The sequence below is a fragment of the Balaenoptera borealis genome (assembly GCF_965194805.1).
Source record: "Balaenoptera borealis genome assembly, chromosome: 10".
Classification (NCBI taxonomy): Eukaryota; Metazoa; Chordata; class Mammalia; order Artiodactyla; family Balaenopteridae; genus Balaenoptera; species Balaenoptera borealis.
In genome coordinates, this window is record NC_138874.1 from 77495956 (window position 1) to 77513477 (window position 17522).

Sequence of the window (17522 nt, forward strand, 5' to 3'; positions counted from 1 at the left end):
TAAATTAGTTACCAAATGACTAGAGAGCAATAGTGAAATCCCAGGGATTAAGAATGTAAAAATTAACCAAATAACCACACCAAATCTCCCTTCCTCCGCAGTCATCCTCACGCCAATCAATCCTCACAGAAAAGCAGCATCTTCTTCCCTCATCTGTCAAGTTTGCCACTCTCCTTCTCGGAACACCCCTGTATGTCTTATTCTTCTGCACAGCAGAAGTGCAGATTAAGATCGACTCCTCCAATTTAGTTAGGGTCTCTCTCTCCCAGGTTTGTGTCTGCAGCATTTAATTTATTACTCAAACTCAGCTGAAAAATTGTTGTGTCCAATTTAAGTAAATAACTAAAAGTCCTAGAGAAATGTTGGTTCATCGATGTGATTACTTAGAGATGTTACTATAGGGCCTCTTAGATACAGTTTTGAGCTTGGTGTTGACTTGGGATTGGCAGAGTTCAGATTTACATAGAAGGCCTTACCTATGTGTGTCCTTTAAATATAACCAGGTTCCTGAGAGCAGGGAAGGGCTACCCTAACTTGTTTACTTCTTGCTCATGCTAGTAGGCTCTAATATTGCCCAGAAATGCCCTGCCTGAGGAGAAGGAAGTTGCTCTGCTCTGGACCCTCACCACTCCTGCCCATTCCCCAGGCCCAGTATTGATCTCCTCAGATGTCAACTCAGCTCCTCGTTTCTTTCCTCTTTAATTCTGCAAGATTAAGCACTGCTGCTTACCTTAGAACAGCCCTCCACCTTCTCAACAAGATAGAACATTGATGGAACACTGACATGACCTATAAGGATATTTATAAATCGTGATCTGCACAGAGTGGGTTCTTCGTTAAAGTCTGCTATTTTGAATTGAATTAATCAAATTGTAACACCAAATAATTGCTCCCAGGTTCAAACTAAAAAATTAGATCTATCAAGAAGACAATCCCTTGAATATCTGATATAAGAGAACCCAATGAACATTTAAACTAATTCATTTATTTTATATGTTTTTTATAAAAGAATGCCAGTGAGGTCATATGACTTGTCTAATATTAAACAGGCAGTTATTAGCCAGCCTACAAAGGACCTTCTAACCCCAAATATCTATGAATACTGAATGATTACTCATTAGACAATGTGATAAATTCTGTACAAAATGGTAAAATAATAGACCCCTTCCCACTTCTACACCAGGCCTAACATGACATTTCTTCATTAAATTGTGTTTTTAATAGAGCTTTAATAAAGATATGATTGGATTACAGGATGTAGGGATGGGGCTTGTGAAGTGCCAAGGTTAGACAGATTTCAGGCCCCTCCAAATAACACTGAAAGCATAAAAGTCAACCTTGAGCAATCAAGAAGGACCCTTAAATAAGAGATATTTGTCATGTGTCATAATGAGTTATAATAAGACACAAAATAACCCTAAAATTTAACCATGTTATGTACAATCCCCAACATGTTTATTGCAGTTGATGAGCCAAAGCCAAATGAACGGTCTATAAATTATATTGTTATCCAAATTACTAACGAAATCTGAAATTTCCTTCACTTTACAGAAAATGTTTATTACTCTTTTACCCATTCCCCCAGGAAACAACTCAGTCAGCAAAGAATCTGTGACCACAGAAAATACATACATATTATGGGAAACGAATGGGAATTAAGTTTCAGCCACAAGTTCTTTGATGCTCTCTATCACCCACATGAGTGAACTGGCCAAAAAAGAAATCACTTGGCAAGAGATTTTTCAGCCCTAAGATGTTCCACATGCTAATTAAGGGCTCTGTTAGGAACCTGACCTTCAATGACAAGGTGCTTATTAAACCCCTTTGGTTTCTGCCTCTGACTGTGACAGGATTAGATAAAAATCTTACTTAAAAGTTAATAAGAAATTATTTTAGCTCAGAACTTTGATGTCTCATGTGCACTGTGGATATGAAATTCTAACTTAATACATAATTGACAGATTGCCCCTCCCGCCATCCCTAAGAAGTAGATTAAAACTTTCTAAAAATCTTTTCTTAATAAAATTTCCTATCTTGGCTTTAAGAAGATTTAGCTCAATTTATTATAACTAAGTAGATTTTCTTTTTTGCACATAATTTAGGTAAACATAAGAATTATTAGGATCTAAGCTGGATGACAAAGAGACTTTAAAAAAAAGTATGACTAACAAAACCAAGGATCAAATGGTCAGATTTAATGAAAGCACAAAAAGCTGTTGCACCCAGAAATAAGAAAAAAAGGAAGCATTAGCAAATTTGCAATAATTCCACTATTAAGTAATAAAAGTACAGGCATGACATTTCTCTAGTAGACTTCCGAAAATCATCTATATCAGAATCACCTGTGCTTATTTTTTTCAAATACTACAGATATTTGGATCCCACCCTTCATGTTCTGCATCTCTGTCTTGATAGCCTGCATTTTAATAAATTGCCCCCAATTTAAAAACCACTGTTTCTGACAACCACTATTACAAAGAGACACAGAAAATTATTTCCCTATCTACCCAAGTATATTCAATCTTAACAGCTAATAAAGGGTTTTGCCCTTGAAAGAAAAAATTTACTTTATCCAATCACTTTACAATATCTTCTTGTACAAAGTAAATCAATAAATATTTTAACAAGAAAAAATTTTTACTACTTTTCCCATAATTTCTAATGCATCACCTTGTTCATTTTTTATTTAGCAATATAAAACAGTGAAAGCAAAGGGGCCAAGATGGGAGACTACCTTTATTCACACTTGTACCTATACCAAATTTACAGGGCTCCTGCAGGAGTGGATGATCCCTATTCTATAACACAGGAAAAAACAGATGGATGAAATAAGTGTTCTAAGTAGTTTGGAGTAATTGTAAACCATTTATCCTAATACTTAATATGACAAAGGTTTATTATTGGGGTATATGGAGAAGTCAGTGGTGGAATAAGTGGAGAGGTCCAACGGGTAAGACACTATCTCTCCTCCGGAATACTACAGAATTCAAGCTTAACTGCACCTGTGAATGGCATGCTCTACCAATGTCCTTCTAGTAAATGTTTGTTCTACAAGGTATCAAGTTTGAAACATACTCTGTGAAAGAGAAGATTTTAAATAAGGTGTTATGCTTCAAAAGGATGATTTTAGTTCTCAATAGATCATTACACTCATCATCCTGGTCTGGACAAATATATCTGCTCTTACTGTACAAAGGGGGAATCTTTGCAATGAGTATTTATAAAACAATTATAGAACAGTTATAGTAAAGTTAAGGATTCCTATGGTAGTATCAGCACAGTTTATTTTTTCCTTATTGAGAAAATTGTTAACAAAATTAATTTTGCATTCATGCCGAGGTAATGAATAAACATGCTATATTAATGTTACAATGTGATTATTATAGTCAGATTGTCAGTAGCAATGCATTATAAAATATGTGACTCATCGACTTCAGTCCCCAAATAACAAGTTATTACTTCTGTTCATTACGTGAACATAAGTATATCAGGCAAAATTAGATTATCTTATAGCAATCTATTTAATACTGAAGCATAATTCCTCAAGTCAAACACATTTTGTAATTGATCATTCATTCATTCATTCATTCATTTATTAACTTCTTTACTGGAGTATAATTGCTTTACAATGGTGTGTTAGTTTCTGCTGTATAACAAAGTGAATGTGCTATACATATACATATATCCCCATATCTCCTCCCTCATGCATCTTCCTCTCACCCTCCCTATCCCACCCCTCTAGGTGGTCACAAAGCACCAAGCTGATCTCCCTGTGCTATGCGGCTGCTTCCCACTAGCTATCTATTTTATATTTGGTAGTATATATTAGAAAGGGACACAAAACAAAGAATTACCAATTTAAATGGATGATTCTTGATATTAACATAACTGCAAATTACTGTGATTTATCACCATTGGAAAACTTTCATGACAGGAAAATATGTGCAGAAACTTGCTTCTCTCAAAGGCTGTTTTTCTGGTTTTTTTTATTTTGTGTGTTTTTTTTGTGTTTTTTTTTTTTTTTTGAGGGGTGGGGGTACTGAGTTAAGAATGGAAGAAGATAGAAATGAAAAAAGTCTATCATTATGACATTGCCTGCCAAATTTTCTAATAGTGAAAATTTAGTCCTTTGAGACACCCAGCAGGCAGATCAAAGAGCAAAAATCCAGAATTCAAAATCTTACTAAGGGTGCCTCTGTATGAACAGAGCTACCTAATAGACTGCTCTTTCTTTGTGATAGAAAAAAAAAAAAAAAAGTCAACTTCCAGTGAGTTAACCCTTGGTGTCTCAGTACAGTTTTGCTAACAATACAAGACCTGATTTTCTGTTTCAAAACTTCTCACCATGGCAGAGTCCACTGAGCTTTTGGAACAATTTTAATTGGTTTTAATAAATTCAGAGTCACTCTCCCAACTGTGGAAGAATTGAATATTAATTTATCTACAGAACTTTGTACCCCACTCAGAAGCCAGTCAGCTCATGACAAATGGGCAGAGCAGTCACACTCCTTTAGACAATTCATTTTGCTTCCATGGGACTAGATTTCGTTTTTTATTATGTGTTTTTAATTTATATCTTATTGAAATATATTTAACATATAACATTGTGTAAATTTAAGGTGTACAACATGATTTGATACATTTTATATTGTTAAATGATTCACATTTGTAGCATGAGCTAACATCTCCAGAGTGTTACATAATTATCATTTATTTTTTATGGTGGGAATAATTGAGATCTAGTCTCTTAACAAGTTTGATGGTTATAATAAATACTGCTCTCTGTATTCACTATACCGTGCATTAGATCTCTAGGACTTATTTATCTACTTGTTGCAAGTCTGTACCCTTAAATAACATCTCTCCTATTCCCCTACCCTCCAGCCCCTGGTAACCACCATTTTACTCTGTTTTTATGAGTTTGTTTTTTTTAGATTCTACTTATAAGTGATATCATACAGTATTTGTGTGACTTACCTCACTTAGCATAATGCCCTCAAGGTTTATCGATGTTGCTGCAAATGGCAGGATTTCCTTCTTTCTCATGGCTGAATAATAGGTAGACAGATAGATCGATCGATCAATCGATCAATCCTGGCTACTGTGAATAATGCTGTAATAAATATGTGAGTGCATATATCTCTTTGATATCCTGTTTTCATTTCCTTTGAGTATATACCCAAAAGTGGAATTGCTGGATCATATGATAGTTATATTTAGTTTTTTGAGGAACTTCCATACTGTTTTCCACAGAGGCTGAACCAATTTACATTCCCACCAAAAGTGTACAAAGATTCCCTTTTCTCCAAATCTTCTCCAACACTTGTTATTTCTTGTCTTTTTGACAATAGCCATTCTAACAGGTATGAGGTGATATCTCGTGCATTTCCCGGATGATTATTGATGTTGAACATCTTTTCATGTACCTGTTGACCATATGGATGCCTTTTTCGGAAAAATGTTTATTCAGATCCTCTGCCCATTTTTAAATCAGATTGTGTTTTTGGTTGTTGTTATTGAGTTGTTTAAGTTTTTTTTATATATTTTGGATGTTAACCTCTTATCTGATATTTGGTTTGCAAAAATGTTCTCCCATTATGTTGGTTGCCTTTTCATTTTATTGACTGTTTCTTTTACTGTGAAGAAGCTTTTAACTTTGATGTAGTCCCACTTATTGATTTTTACTTTTGTTGTTTATGCTTTTGCTGTATATCCAAAAAAAATCACTGCCAAGTAAAACTGTCATTATTTGCAGATGATATGATTTTACGTATAGAAAATTCCAAAGACTCAACAAAAAAATAGAACTAATCAACAAATTCAGTAAAGTTGCAAGATATAAAATAAGCATACAGAAATTAGTTGCATTTCTATACACTAGTAATGAAACATCTGAAAAATAAAGAAAGAAAACTATGCCATTCACAATAACACCAAAAACAATGAAATACTGAGGAATAAATTTAACCAAGCAAGTGAAAGATACGTACAACAAAAAACACAAGACATTGCTGAAGGAATCAAATTAGATATAAACAAACGGAAAGACATCCTATATTCATGGATCAGCAGAATTAATATTGTTAAAATATGCACACTACTCAAAGCCATCTATATATTCAATGCAACCCCTATCAAAAGTCAAATGGCATTCGCCACAGAAATAGAAAACCAATCCCAAACTTGTATTGAACCACAAAAAAATCCTAAATAGCTACAGCAATCCTGAGAGAGAACAAAGCCTTATGCATCACACTTCCTGATTTCAAACTATACTACAAATCTATAGTAATTAAAACAGTATTAGTATTTCTTTAGGGAAATTTAAGAATATTCATACTAAGTGGAATAAGGTAAGTTCTTATGTCAGTTAGGTCATATTTTGCTGTCAAGTACAATTTGAAAAAAGTTTTGTTTCCCAGAACTTTTCATATTTTGGAGTTGTGAATAAGGGATTATGGAACTCTATGAAGTTTCATTAATAGTGGGTATAAAAAGCTTCTTCCATTCTCATGGGATCTTTTTAGCTCTCTGCTCCCTCCTGACTGTTCTGGAGACTCTGTCTAGATGCCTACCTCCTACCAGGTTCAAATAATCAATTTTATATCATGTAACTGCATTACTGAGGGTTTCTCTTACCAGGCTGAGTGAATTAAGTCTCTTTCCCAGACACAGCATTTCTGAGCAGCAACACACTTCAGGCTTGCCTGAACTCTACTCATAAGTGGCAATTCTAAAACAAAAAAAAAGTGGTAGAATTGGAGAAGAGAAAGGACAGTGAATTGCAGGGTATTTTTAGACTTGGTTCCATTTTTACTTCCCACCATTAACACACTGTTCCTGCTCTAGTCAGAAATCTACACAGACTCAATGCTTACTGTGTGCCAGACACCCAGTCAGTTCTTACAGATATATTACTGCATTTATCCACCACAGCAACCCAGAGAAGATGTGCTATTTCCCTACACAGTTTAGGTTAGGAGACTAAGGTTCAATGAGAAGAAATAATTTAGATAAGGTTGAACAGCCGAGAGTTAAGTAATTGATTTGCTTCCATGTAAGCAAAGCAATTTAGTGCAATTGTTCCTAGTCACAGGCTTTCTGCCTCCAAATCAAAATTCAACAATTATTAAAATGTGTTGGATTTCAAACAGTTTATATATTTTCAGCACAATCTATTTAAACTGTCAAAGAAGTTAGGACCTGCTCCCCATGTCCACTCTCAGCCGGCATTCGGAAGTTCCAGGATCAATATTTCTTTAAGCGTCAAAATGGCCCAGAGCCAACTGGTGAGACAACAATCTTCCTTCTCCCAATCCAGCTCATCAGCATTAAGCTGTGTCAACAGGGCACAAATGTACCTTGGATGCAAAGTAAAACATTCAGTCCAAACCCACAGGGTTTTGGCCAACATAGCTTGTGTGATTAGCCAAATAGCTTGTGTGATTTTCTCTTTACACACATGCCGACCCCCTACAGAACTGTCTAGCTCCTTGTGACCTCAAATAAATGAGTCCTTGTGAGTTTGGATATTTACTTTAGGTGAAAACAAGCTCTGTAGACCATAAAACATGTTGCCATCCCTCTGTGGAATAAATGACACATTAACAAATACCTCCTCCTCATAAATCTCTCATCTAATAAGCCATATTATTCCTAATAGACTCCATTTTGGTCTGTATATCCTTCTATATATATTCTAGGTGAACATCCTGTCTTCTCAAATACATGCATTTCCCAGAGTCAGCAGTTGTTTGGGTTCTAAACAACTGACCCCTTCACTGGTCTCAAGCCAGTGACAACAGAATCAGTATATTCCAGATCAATTTAACCTGAACTTACACAATTTTTAAAACGCAGGAATGCAAACAAGCTACTGTCTTTACTTTTAATCCCCTTTCAACTTTTCTGTTTTTATTTTTTTTTAAAGCCTTTTAAATAATTACAGCTCTTTCATTTGCATTATATAGGTATTTCATTTGCTAACATAGGTATTTCTTTTATAACTGTATCTTATTTCTCATAAGAATCATATCTCATATCTGATAAGAACCCTACGAAAAAGGCATCATAAGTAGACAGAAACTGAGTACCAACTGGCTTCTCCAGGTTCTCTCAGCTTGTAGGTGACAGAGCCAGGACCTGAATCAAATTTTCTACCACCAAATCTTCTGCTCTTCCTATCCAGGCTCAGTGACCCAAAGACTACCAGTTCCTTGTATCTGGGATATAAGGAAAAGAGGACTAAATTGAGAAAGGTTCACTTGGCTGCTCCCTGAATGTATGAGCTTGGGAAAGTCACTGAGCATCTCTGTACCCCAGTCTCTTCCATCAAAAATGGGAATAGCCAGGAGCTTCCCCTGCAGAATCCTCAACTTGCCTTCCTGTTTTTACTCTTGCCATCCACAATTCATTCTCCAGGTTGTAGCCAAAACAATACTTTTTAAACATAAATGCCCTCTGCTCTCCTACACATACCCTCCAATACTCTGTACATTGAATCGAATAATGAAAAACTTTTTACTATTATTTACAAGGCCCTACATGATCTAGTCTATGCTGCCTCTTCAGTTTTATCATACCACTCCCTATTTAGTCACTGCACTACAGCCACCCTAGCCTTTTTCACATTCCTTAAACAAACTAAGTTCATTTTTGCTTCACAGTTTTTACTCTTACAGCTGCCTCTGCCTGGAATATTCTCCCCATGACCATCCCATTCTCCTTGTTCAGGTCTCATCTTGAAAGCCACCTCCACAGAGAAGCCTTCCCTGTTCTATCTAAATCTCTCTATGTAATATCTTCCTGTGCCCTTCACCTCAATCTTGACCCATCACCCCATTTCTTTATTTCTATAGCACTTCTCATAAATTATCTTGTGGTTTCTTTTTTACTTTTCATTCATTTTCCCTCTTCCCATTCTCCACTCCTTAAACTACAATACATGCTCCATGAAAGCAGAGACTGTCTGTCTTATTTACCACTCCATCTCTCCTGTATTGTGTCCCTAGTGCCTAATAACAGTGTTTGACATATGGTAGGAGCTCAAAAAAACAGCTTGTTAAATGGCAAGCCACCTATAAAAAGCCATAGAAATAAGATTATAAACTCAGATCTCAAATTTGTGACCATTTGCTTTGAATCCAGGTCAAAGCTTACTGTCCCACTGTCTAAAAAATAGTATTATTAAGCAGGGATTTTTTTTAAAAAAAAAAAGAAATTTTGGAGAAAACCCTTTTTAAGTATTAAAACAGCAACTGAGGTCAAATGTACCATCTGTGGAAAACCGGGTCTTGACACTGAAGTAAAACCTATAGGACCTTTGATCGGTCACACTGCTTAGTTAATAGATTACAATTTTATATTTACTTTAAGGAAATGAAAAAATATTTAAATTTTATTCCCATTCCTCTAATTCAGACTTTATTAATTTAGAACACCTACAGATGTACAGAAATTCCTTACTACAATCTCCTCATCTTACCCACCTCCTCCTTTGCCTTCTCCTCCTAAAACTCTTCAGGATTCTGAATAACTACTCTCCTGTCTTAGGCAAGAGATGAAGAGAAGACTTAGCCCTAGAAAGGAAAGGTCTCCCTACCTTCTGGAAGTGAAAGAGAAACCACTGATAACAACATATTGAGCTACCCAAGACTACTCCAACTCAAGATTTTTCTCTTCTTTAAACTCCACATAGACTTGCAGTCAGGGCCAACCACCTTGTTTTCAGTGATTCTCTATGTTCATTGAACCTTAAGTTTATAATCATAACTAAGTGGTTGATACCTTTGAACAAGAGCTGTATCTTATATTTTATTCCCAAAGCATATGACAGTAGATGTCCAATAAACACTTATAATTAATTCCTATCAATTAATATAAATTAAGCATATTTTTACATTCACCTTCTTTGACATTTCCTGCATCTCTCATAACTGCATTATTAGGCCTACAAAGAGAAAACCAAGTACTAGCACATAAAATACTAAAATGCAGAAAAGGTTCTTTAAAAAAACTGCTTTACTGCAGAGCTTGCAAAACTGAACATTAATTGATGCAAATGCGCTTACATACATTTTAATTTTTTATTTTGAAGTTAATTTTTAAAATATTGATATTACTTTATTTTTCAGAAGAGACATTTTCTTCATGCCTGTGTTAATTTGTTTACCCTTCTAATATTGCTATTCACTTAATACTCTTCCATAAGGCGTTTCTGGCGTTTATACCCACTAAACAGCTCAGAAGCAACCTTGCCAGAAAGAAAAGGATGTAAGAATAAAGCAATGGGGAGAAAGGAAAGAATCATTCATTAACAATACTTAGGAAATATAATGTTTTATATTATTCTAAATGTTAATTCCTTGTGGTTCTCACTAATCAAATCATAGAAGTTGAAGGAATGATAACAAGAGATTACTTCAACCTTCCTCCTACTTCCCAGTGCTAGCCACTAAGAAATGTGATATATTCCTTTTCATCTCCACCTACCAGCTTCCCTGAGGAATCTTCCCATGTGAGGAATTCTCTCTCATTTTGAAAACATGCCCTCTCTCACCTAACGTTGTCATCTTTAGGGAAACTCTTGAGAAAATCATTCCTATTAGCCTGACAAAATGGTTTTTGACCTCAAATGCTATACTTCCCTAGCACCGGCTGTGAGCTAGGAAATAGCAAGAAGCTATAAAAGATCCCTTTAACAGTAGAAGGCAGGAACAGGAAGTAATACTTCACTGTTTTCATAGTTACTTCTATCAATATTTCTACTGCTACACTGAGCTTTGGAATCGACAACAACTATAGACAGAAAGCATAAAAACTGGATGGAGGAAACTAACCAACTATTATTTAAGTATAGTTTTGGCCTTCTTTTTAAAAATAAAACACTTAAATTAACTTGATTTCAAAACATGCTCTTCAATAATATTTTCTTTTTGAATATTCACAGAAAAAATTATCTTCTTTTTCTCAACTAGCTGACCTATCCAGTTATATTCAAAGAACTATTACCTATTATCTATCATTAAGTAAATAAAGTATCCCTTTGATACTTAACTTGAATGAAAACACATAAAGTTGCCCATGCATCTCAACTGCAAATCACACCTTCATTTTTCAACTGTACCCTTGTGCACTTTTAACTTGGAGTCTTAAATTTAAATTTTGTTTTATTAAAATACCATCCCATACCAGTCAGTTAGACTGCTACCTTTTGTTCACTATTTTTGTTTCAGTGAAAGCTTTTTCAGATTTTCAGATGTACCCCAGATGTCATAAGCAACCGATTCAGATCTCATCTTTCAAGCCATATAAAAGTAGAGTCCCTGTTTAACTTGAGATCTCTAGATTTCAGAGTCAGCAAAGCTGAATAGAATAAAAGCATTCAGAACATTTTAATGGAGAACCATATCTAAAACCTGCTGAACTGCTTGTGAATACCAAGGTCTTCAATCCCATCTTGTGGAGAGGCACAAGACTCTGTGTTAGAACAGGTTCATGAAGCCATGAATATTTGTCTCTAAGGACAAATTTGGGGAGCTTTTCATATCAAAAATACTATAAAACAAATAACTATATAAAGATCAATAACTTTAGAGAAAGATGTTGCAATGCAAGGGACAGTAAAGTAAACCTGTTAACACAAACAATCTGAGTTGAAAGCTCTACCTTGTACAGGCTCGTCCCTGAGAGCCCCATTTCACGTTGAACTTAATCTCTACAACTGGTTGTATTATTCAGACTCCAGGAGGCCCTCTCCATAAAGTCACCTGCTCCTCTTCTCCATGCTATTAGTTCCTACCTTGCTATTTCAGTTTCATATTGTAAATTCCAAATCCATAAATTTGAGTAAAACATGCACAGGCACAAATAAGCTTCCCCTTAAATTTGCTTAGAAGGAGAGACTTCCCCTGGCTGTCTTAAACATGTCCTGAAAAACTGAAATTCCGGGCTGAATTAAAGGGATCACTGCTTTCCCAATTAGGAGAATTGTTAAGATTCTCATAATTCTATGATCTTCTGATTTAAATTTGGCAAATATTTATCTGGCATAAAGAGATGTTTAATGTTTTAGTTGTAATCTGAATCAACTCTCAAGTTTCTAATTATCTGATTCATATATTTTACTCTAGTCAGTGAGACTTAGAATTTCTATATAGATGTACTTATGTCTGAAAAATTTCTGTGCCTGAGACTCCTGTCTTTGAAGAGTGCACAAAACATGGAATCAGATGGCCACATGAGGTAATATCTGGCCACATATTTGAAGGACAAAACAAAGGAAGCCAATATCTGGCATTTGTCAGCTGGCTTGCCAGGAGGAAGTAAGAGGTCTACCAAGGAGTTACTGAGACACCAGGAAAATCTGAATTAGAACAGAGGATTAACTTGGTATGTAATGAAGCAGCTAGACTGATAACAGGAAGACACAGACAACAATTTCTATCACCTCTGGACAGGTCACTATGATCTAAAGAAGATTCAGCAGACTACTAGAAGATTTTCCTTTTTTAGCAGTGGCAGACATAATAAAAACATCGACACATTTTCCCTCAATCCCAGTATAAATAACCTATAGAAGATGAGGAGTGGTGGACAAGTGTATTTAAGTGTTGTTTATGATGATGGGCTGCATGGTGGGAGAACATTAGTTCACAATAGTACTACAGAAAGTCACTGCCAATCATCAAGACAAGATTGTGAGATGAAATTTATTAACCAAAATCTAGACTCTAAACTGATAAAGTAAAAATATTACAAGCATGCTCAGCCCCACATGGGCTACCACTAAAAAAAATCAAATAAAAAACAACTTAGGATCAATTGGAAAGGCAGATTTATAAGAGGTGGTTATCCCTTATGAGTCTACTGTATTTTTAATATTGCAAAACCATCTCCCATACATTTTCTCATTTGATCTTCTTAACTACTCTGAGAGGAAGGCTCAGGAGGTATTATTATCCCATTTGCAGATGCATAAAACAAAATTAGAGAGATTCAATGATAGAGAAAACATTGTATTGGACTGGGAAGAAAGGGCACCATCAAGAGTGACAAGGTTTTATGTCAGATGCTCCTGACATGCAAAAAGACAGAAAGAAAGAATCATAACTAAAATGTACTTATTATTCTCCCAATTCATTTGAGTCTACTGTATATCCAATGGTTACCTCAGTAAAAACACCTCAGCTAAAATGACACCCAACTCCCATGCCCTTCTATATCCTTACTATCCCTTCTTTTTCTTCATTGCCCTTATTATAACTTCTGATGTATTCATTTATTAACTGTTTATCTTCCATATTCCTCACTAGAATGTAAGCTGCATGAGAGCAGGAATGTTCCCTGTGCTTTTTCCTGTCATATTAACAATACCTAGGGGATAAATACAGGATTAATAAATATTTGTGAATGTATGAAATAATGATAAATGAATTGAAGGTCTCTTATACGTTAGTTATTTTACAGATCATCTTACTTATTGGAACCAGATCTCTGAAATATCAACAAATGATGCTAGACTTAAGAGTTCAGTGATGAATTGTTGAGACAATTGTTTATATTTACACAGAAAGGATTTGTATATATTTAACAAATGTTGGTTGATGGGAGAAGGCACAGTTGAGCATACTTTTGATATAGTTCAACATGGACTTCTTCATGGGTAACTATCCTGAAAATGAGGCCAAAACTATCCCACTCTGACCACTAAGTGAATGTTTTCAAGAGGAAGATAATGCTGACTGAATTTTATTTTAATCTATTATGAAACTATCTCTGGCTACAAAAAAAGTAGAGACTCTAACAAGGGATTAACCCCTGAACTTTCATATCTGTATAACAAGATACTGTTTGTTGAAAAGGCATCTGATGCAGTGGAACAGGCACAGATTTGGAAACAAAGGATCTGCAAGGCCCTAAGAATCCAACCTCAAGTCCCCACTTATTCCTGGCTGTGTGACCTTGGGTCATTCACTTTATGTTCTTGAGCCTCCATTCTTCTGCCATTCTTCTGGAAAATGGCAAGGTGACGGTCTACTCAGAGGGATGTTGCAAGGGATAAATGAAATCTTATGTGTGAAGGTGGTGTGATTACTAAAAATTGCTTATAGCAATGAAACTTATGCTTATTCCTTTGTAACCAAGGAAGAGTAAATCAATTGATTTATGACAGAAAGTTAATTTCATTCAAAAGGAAGAAAGGAAACAATTTGGAAGACCCTGAATCAAAAGGCAAAAAACATTTTTGAAACTTAACATCTTTTCCTTGCATTAAAAAGAGCCAAATACCTGCACATTGCCATCAAAAATCGAATGGCTTTTAGGCAGATTCAAAGCCTCTCTCTCTCTCCTGGTGTCTGAGTTCAACTGTGGCCTCTCCTGAGCTCTTCCATACCGAGGATTCTCCTCCTTACCAGCGTGTTTCAGAACAACACAGAAAGCGTCTGTTCCTAGGCTTCAGAAACGCTCGATTTTGAGCAAGCTCCTTTGAAAGATATCAAGGCAGACATTAAATTAACATGAATGAAAAGGGGTTAGGAGCATGCTTGCTACAAAGTTAGTGGTTCTTTTCACCAGTTGTTGAGAGTCCCTCCCCATAGGTCCAAGATAGAACAACAATGTCCCGAAAGCTTAAGAAAGTAGGAGAGAGAGGAAGCTAAAGGCATACCCCGGTTTAACACTGGAAAATGGGGCGCCCAGAGGCAAGGCTGGCGTCACGGGCTTGATGAGTGACACCTGAGCGGTCACACATGGCCCATAAGTCACACTTGTGAGGACAAGTCTGTTTTAATGCTGTGCTGCCACCTCCTTGAAATTCTTAAATTTTTCACAAGGAACTCACAATTTCATTTTTCTCTGTGTCGCGCAAACCATACAGCAGGAACGACCCATAGGAAACTCAGGGAGCCCTCCAGCCTCCACAAGAAACAACGACAGAAAGCGAAAGAGCTGCGACGAGGGGCTGTGGTGACTGTTTCCATCCCGGGACACAACCAACGGCTCGTGTGTCTCCTGTCCTAAACGTGCATGAGTCCCTGCGGTCCCCCGCCCCACCTGAAGAAGCATCGCAGCAGCCGGCTGGGCCACCTGCAGACCCGGGAGGGCTCAGCGGTTCTCCCGCGCGGGCCTCGCGAGGCGAGGGGGCCGGGCGTCCTCTGGGCCGCACGCGCTCTCTGCGCCGCCCCGCCGGGTCCTCCCTCAGCGCGCGGGCGTCACGGGTAGCTAGGGGCGCAGCGTCCCACCGCGCGCGGCCCGCGGGCCTCAGGGCGGTCGGCTCCTCCTCGGACACGGCTCCGGGCCGCGTCTGCCCTCCACGCACGTCCTTCACTCCGACGCCTGAGGGGACCCTCCCCTACCCACAGCCCCGTGTGCGCAGGCTCAGTTCCTCGTCAGCCCCGGGCCGACGAGCGGCTTCCCTCAACCCGCCGCCGCCACCGCACTTCTGCTCGCCTCAGACCGCCTTCTGACAAACCCTAACTTCTGCACTCGCCGGAGCTCGGCCTCAGAGAAAAGAAGACATTTTGTAAAAGTGACAAATTGGGATGAAACTTTTTGGACTTCTTTCCCCAATTGCCAACTCCTCTAGTCAGGCACCCCTCGGGTCGCGCACAAGCCCCCTCAAGGGAGTCCAGGCTCCTGGGGGCTCAAGTGCTCTCCCCGCCGCACCCCTCCCGGATCCTCGAACCTCCAGGGTGTGAATCCTGGTTATTCTGTATTCTCAAACAGCAGACACTTAAAACTGTTTCTCTGAGAGAATCCAGCCCCTTCAGAATCTCCCCAATTTATTTCTTTTACGTTACAATTTGTTCCCTTTTAAAAATGGGAGTAAGAAGAAGAGGAAAGAACGAAAAAGAGCAGGCACTTCAGTCCGTTTTAGTCCAGGCTGCCCCAAGGAAGGTGTTCAGCTTGAAATGACGGAGCTGTCTGCGCTCCCGGGAAAGCAAACAGGGCAGAAATCTGCGCGGGCCCACAGTGCCATCTAGGGGCTGACCCGCGAAACGACAGCCTCCTAATCCTTTTTCTGTGGATACTTGTTATCTACAAAAACAGACATTCAGGGTCACAGGAAGCAGTTGTACCTTCTCTTCTCAAATCAGCTGGCCTAAACATCCATGACTCAGAGGAATGGGAAACCTTCGGAGTATTAGGATAGAAGAATGAAATGATAAAATCTAGCATATTGAAAGGATCCCTCAGGGTACTATGTGGAAAGTAGCCTTACAGATGGAGGGTGGAATCCGCAGGGAGAACAAGTAGAAAACCAGTGCAGCAATTTAAACAAAGGTGAGGGGGACGCGACCCTAGGGTGGCATTTGCAAGAGAAATGGCTGGATGTGGGAGTATTTTGAAGGATTTGCTGAAGAATTGGATGTAGCACATGGAAGAAAGATAGGTGTCAAGGATGACTCCAAAGTTTTTACCTGAACCAATAAAACAACTAAGTTGCCAATTGCTAAGTTAGGCACGACCAGACGAAACTCAGTCCAAGGGCATCCCATAACTCCATACAAATAAAATCCCAAGTAGGTAAAATCTCACGTGAGGTGAGGTAAGAGAAGCTGATCACCCCCCATTCCCTGACTAAGAATATGCCCCTTTCTGTCAGACCTGAGCTGGGGAGGAGAAGCCTCAATGTTAAAACAAGTTCAAGGTATATATTCTAATATAAGAATGGAGATGGTAATTATAACTCAGTACTCTGTCTTACCAAGTCATAGCCATGAAAGATATGGGGTAGGTGAAGAAATATCCCAACAGAGAGGATTTCAAAGTGGGAGTGGGAGATAATAAAGCTGTTTGATACTAGTCTCCCATGAGTCAGGCTTTTTCAGTATTAACTATGTAAAAACTAAAGAATCGTTAGCTATTTTTTATCATCTATGTATTCCTCATTGTGTTTTATAATGCCTTGTACATTGGAAGTCCTCATGTATTTATTTGTTTATCCAAGTATTTAATGAGCAGCTGGTATGTGCCCAGACGTTTGGGGGACAGAGATGAATAAGACACGGTCTCTTTAAGACACAGGGACACATAAACCTAATGGATGATATCACCAGTAGCCAGGAAAACTACAATATACTCTTTGAGTGCCACCAAAACTAAGGAAAGATTGTCGAGGAAGCTGGAAAGAGACCCAGTAAAAGAGCTACTTGAGCTGCTCAAGAAATATGTTATCTTTAATGTGTGTTTCTTTTGTTACTTAATGAAAATATTTAAATTTAGAAGGGGCAACAGTGTTGGATTTGCAGGCCAGAGAAACGCCCGTGGACAAGGATGAGTTGCTCTCTTTTAATGCTTGGAGAGTGTGGATGTCCCCCAAATGTGAGTCAAATGCTGGAGGGCAGTTGTTTTCCCCCAGGAAAGCACTTGTCACCTCTAAGAGACTGGCTTTTGGGTAGAGCTTCAGGTATTCTTTGGTCATGTCTAGTCCCAGTCTTCCTAATAAACTCCCCATTTCAGTTTACTGGTGCTTGAAATTCTATAGTAAGTAATTCGTGTCTTAATCTTTAAAGCTTAGC

The 17522-nt window shown here is 37.8% G+C and overlaps 1 protein-coding gene across 1 annotated transcript in view; it reads right to left on the reverse strand.

Moving 5' to 3' along the window:
* The window catches only part of LOC309635420 (uncharacterized protein), a gene marked incomplete at its 5' end in the record, with an annotated part of 576760 nt that extends 560581 nt beyond the window's left edge, over nt 1–16179 (reverse strand). The window contains 3 exons of the mRNA XM_082406653.1: nt 6640–6733; nt 15055–15352; nt 16135–16179. Of these exons, the coding sequence (XP_082262779.1) occupies nt 6640–6733; nt 15055–15352; nt 16135–16179 (437 nt within the window). The remainder of the gene's footprint in view (nt 1–6639; nt 6734–15054; nt 15353–16134) is intronic.
* Nucleotides 16180–17522: the final 1343 nt, after the last annotated feature.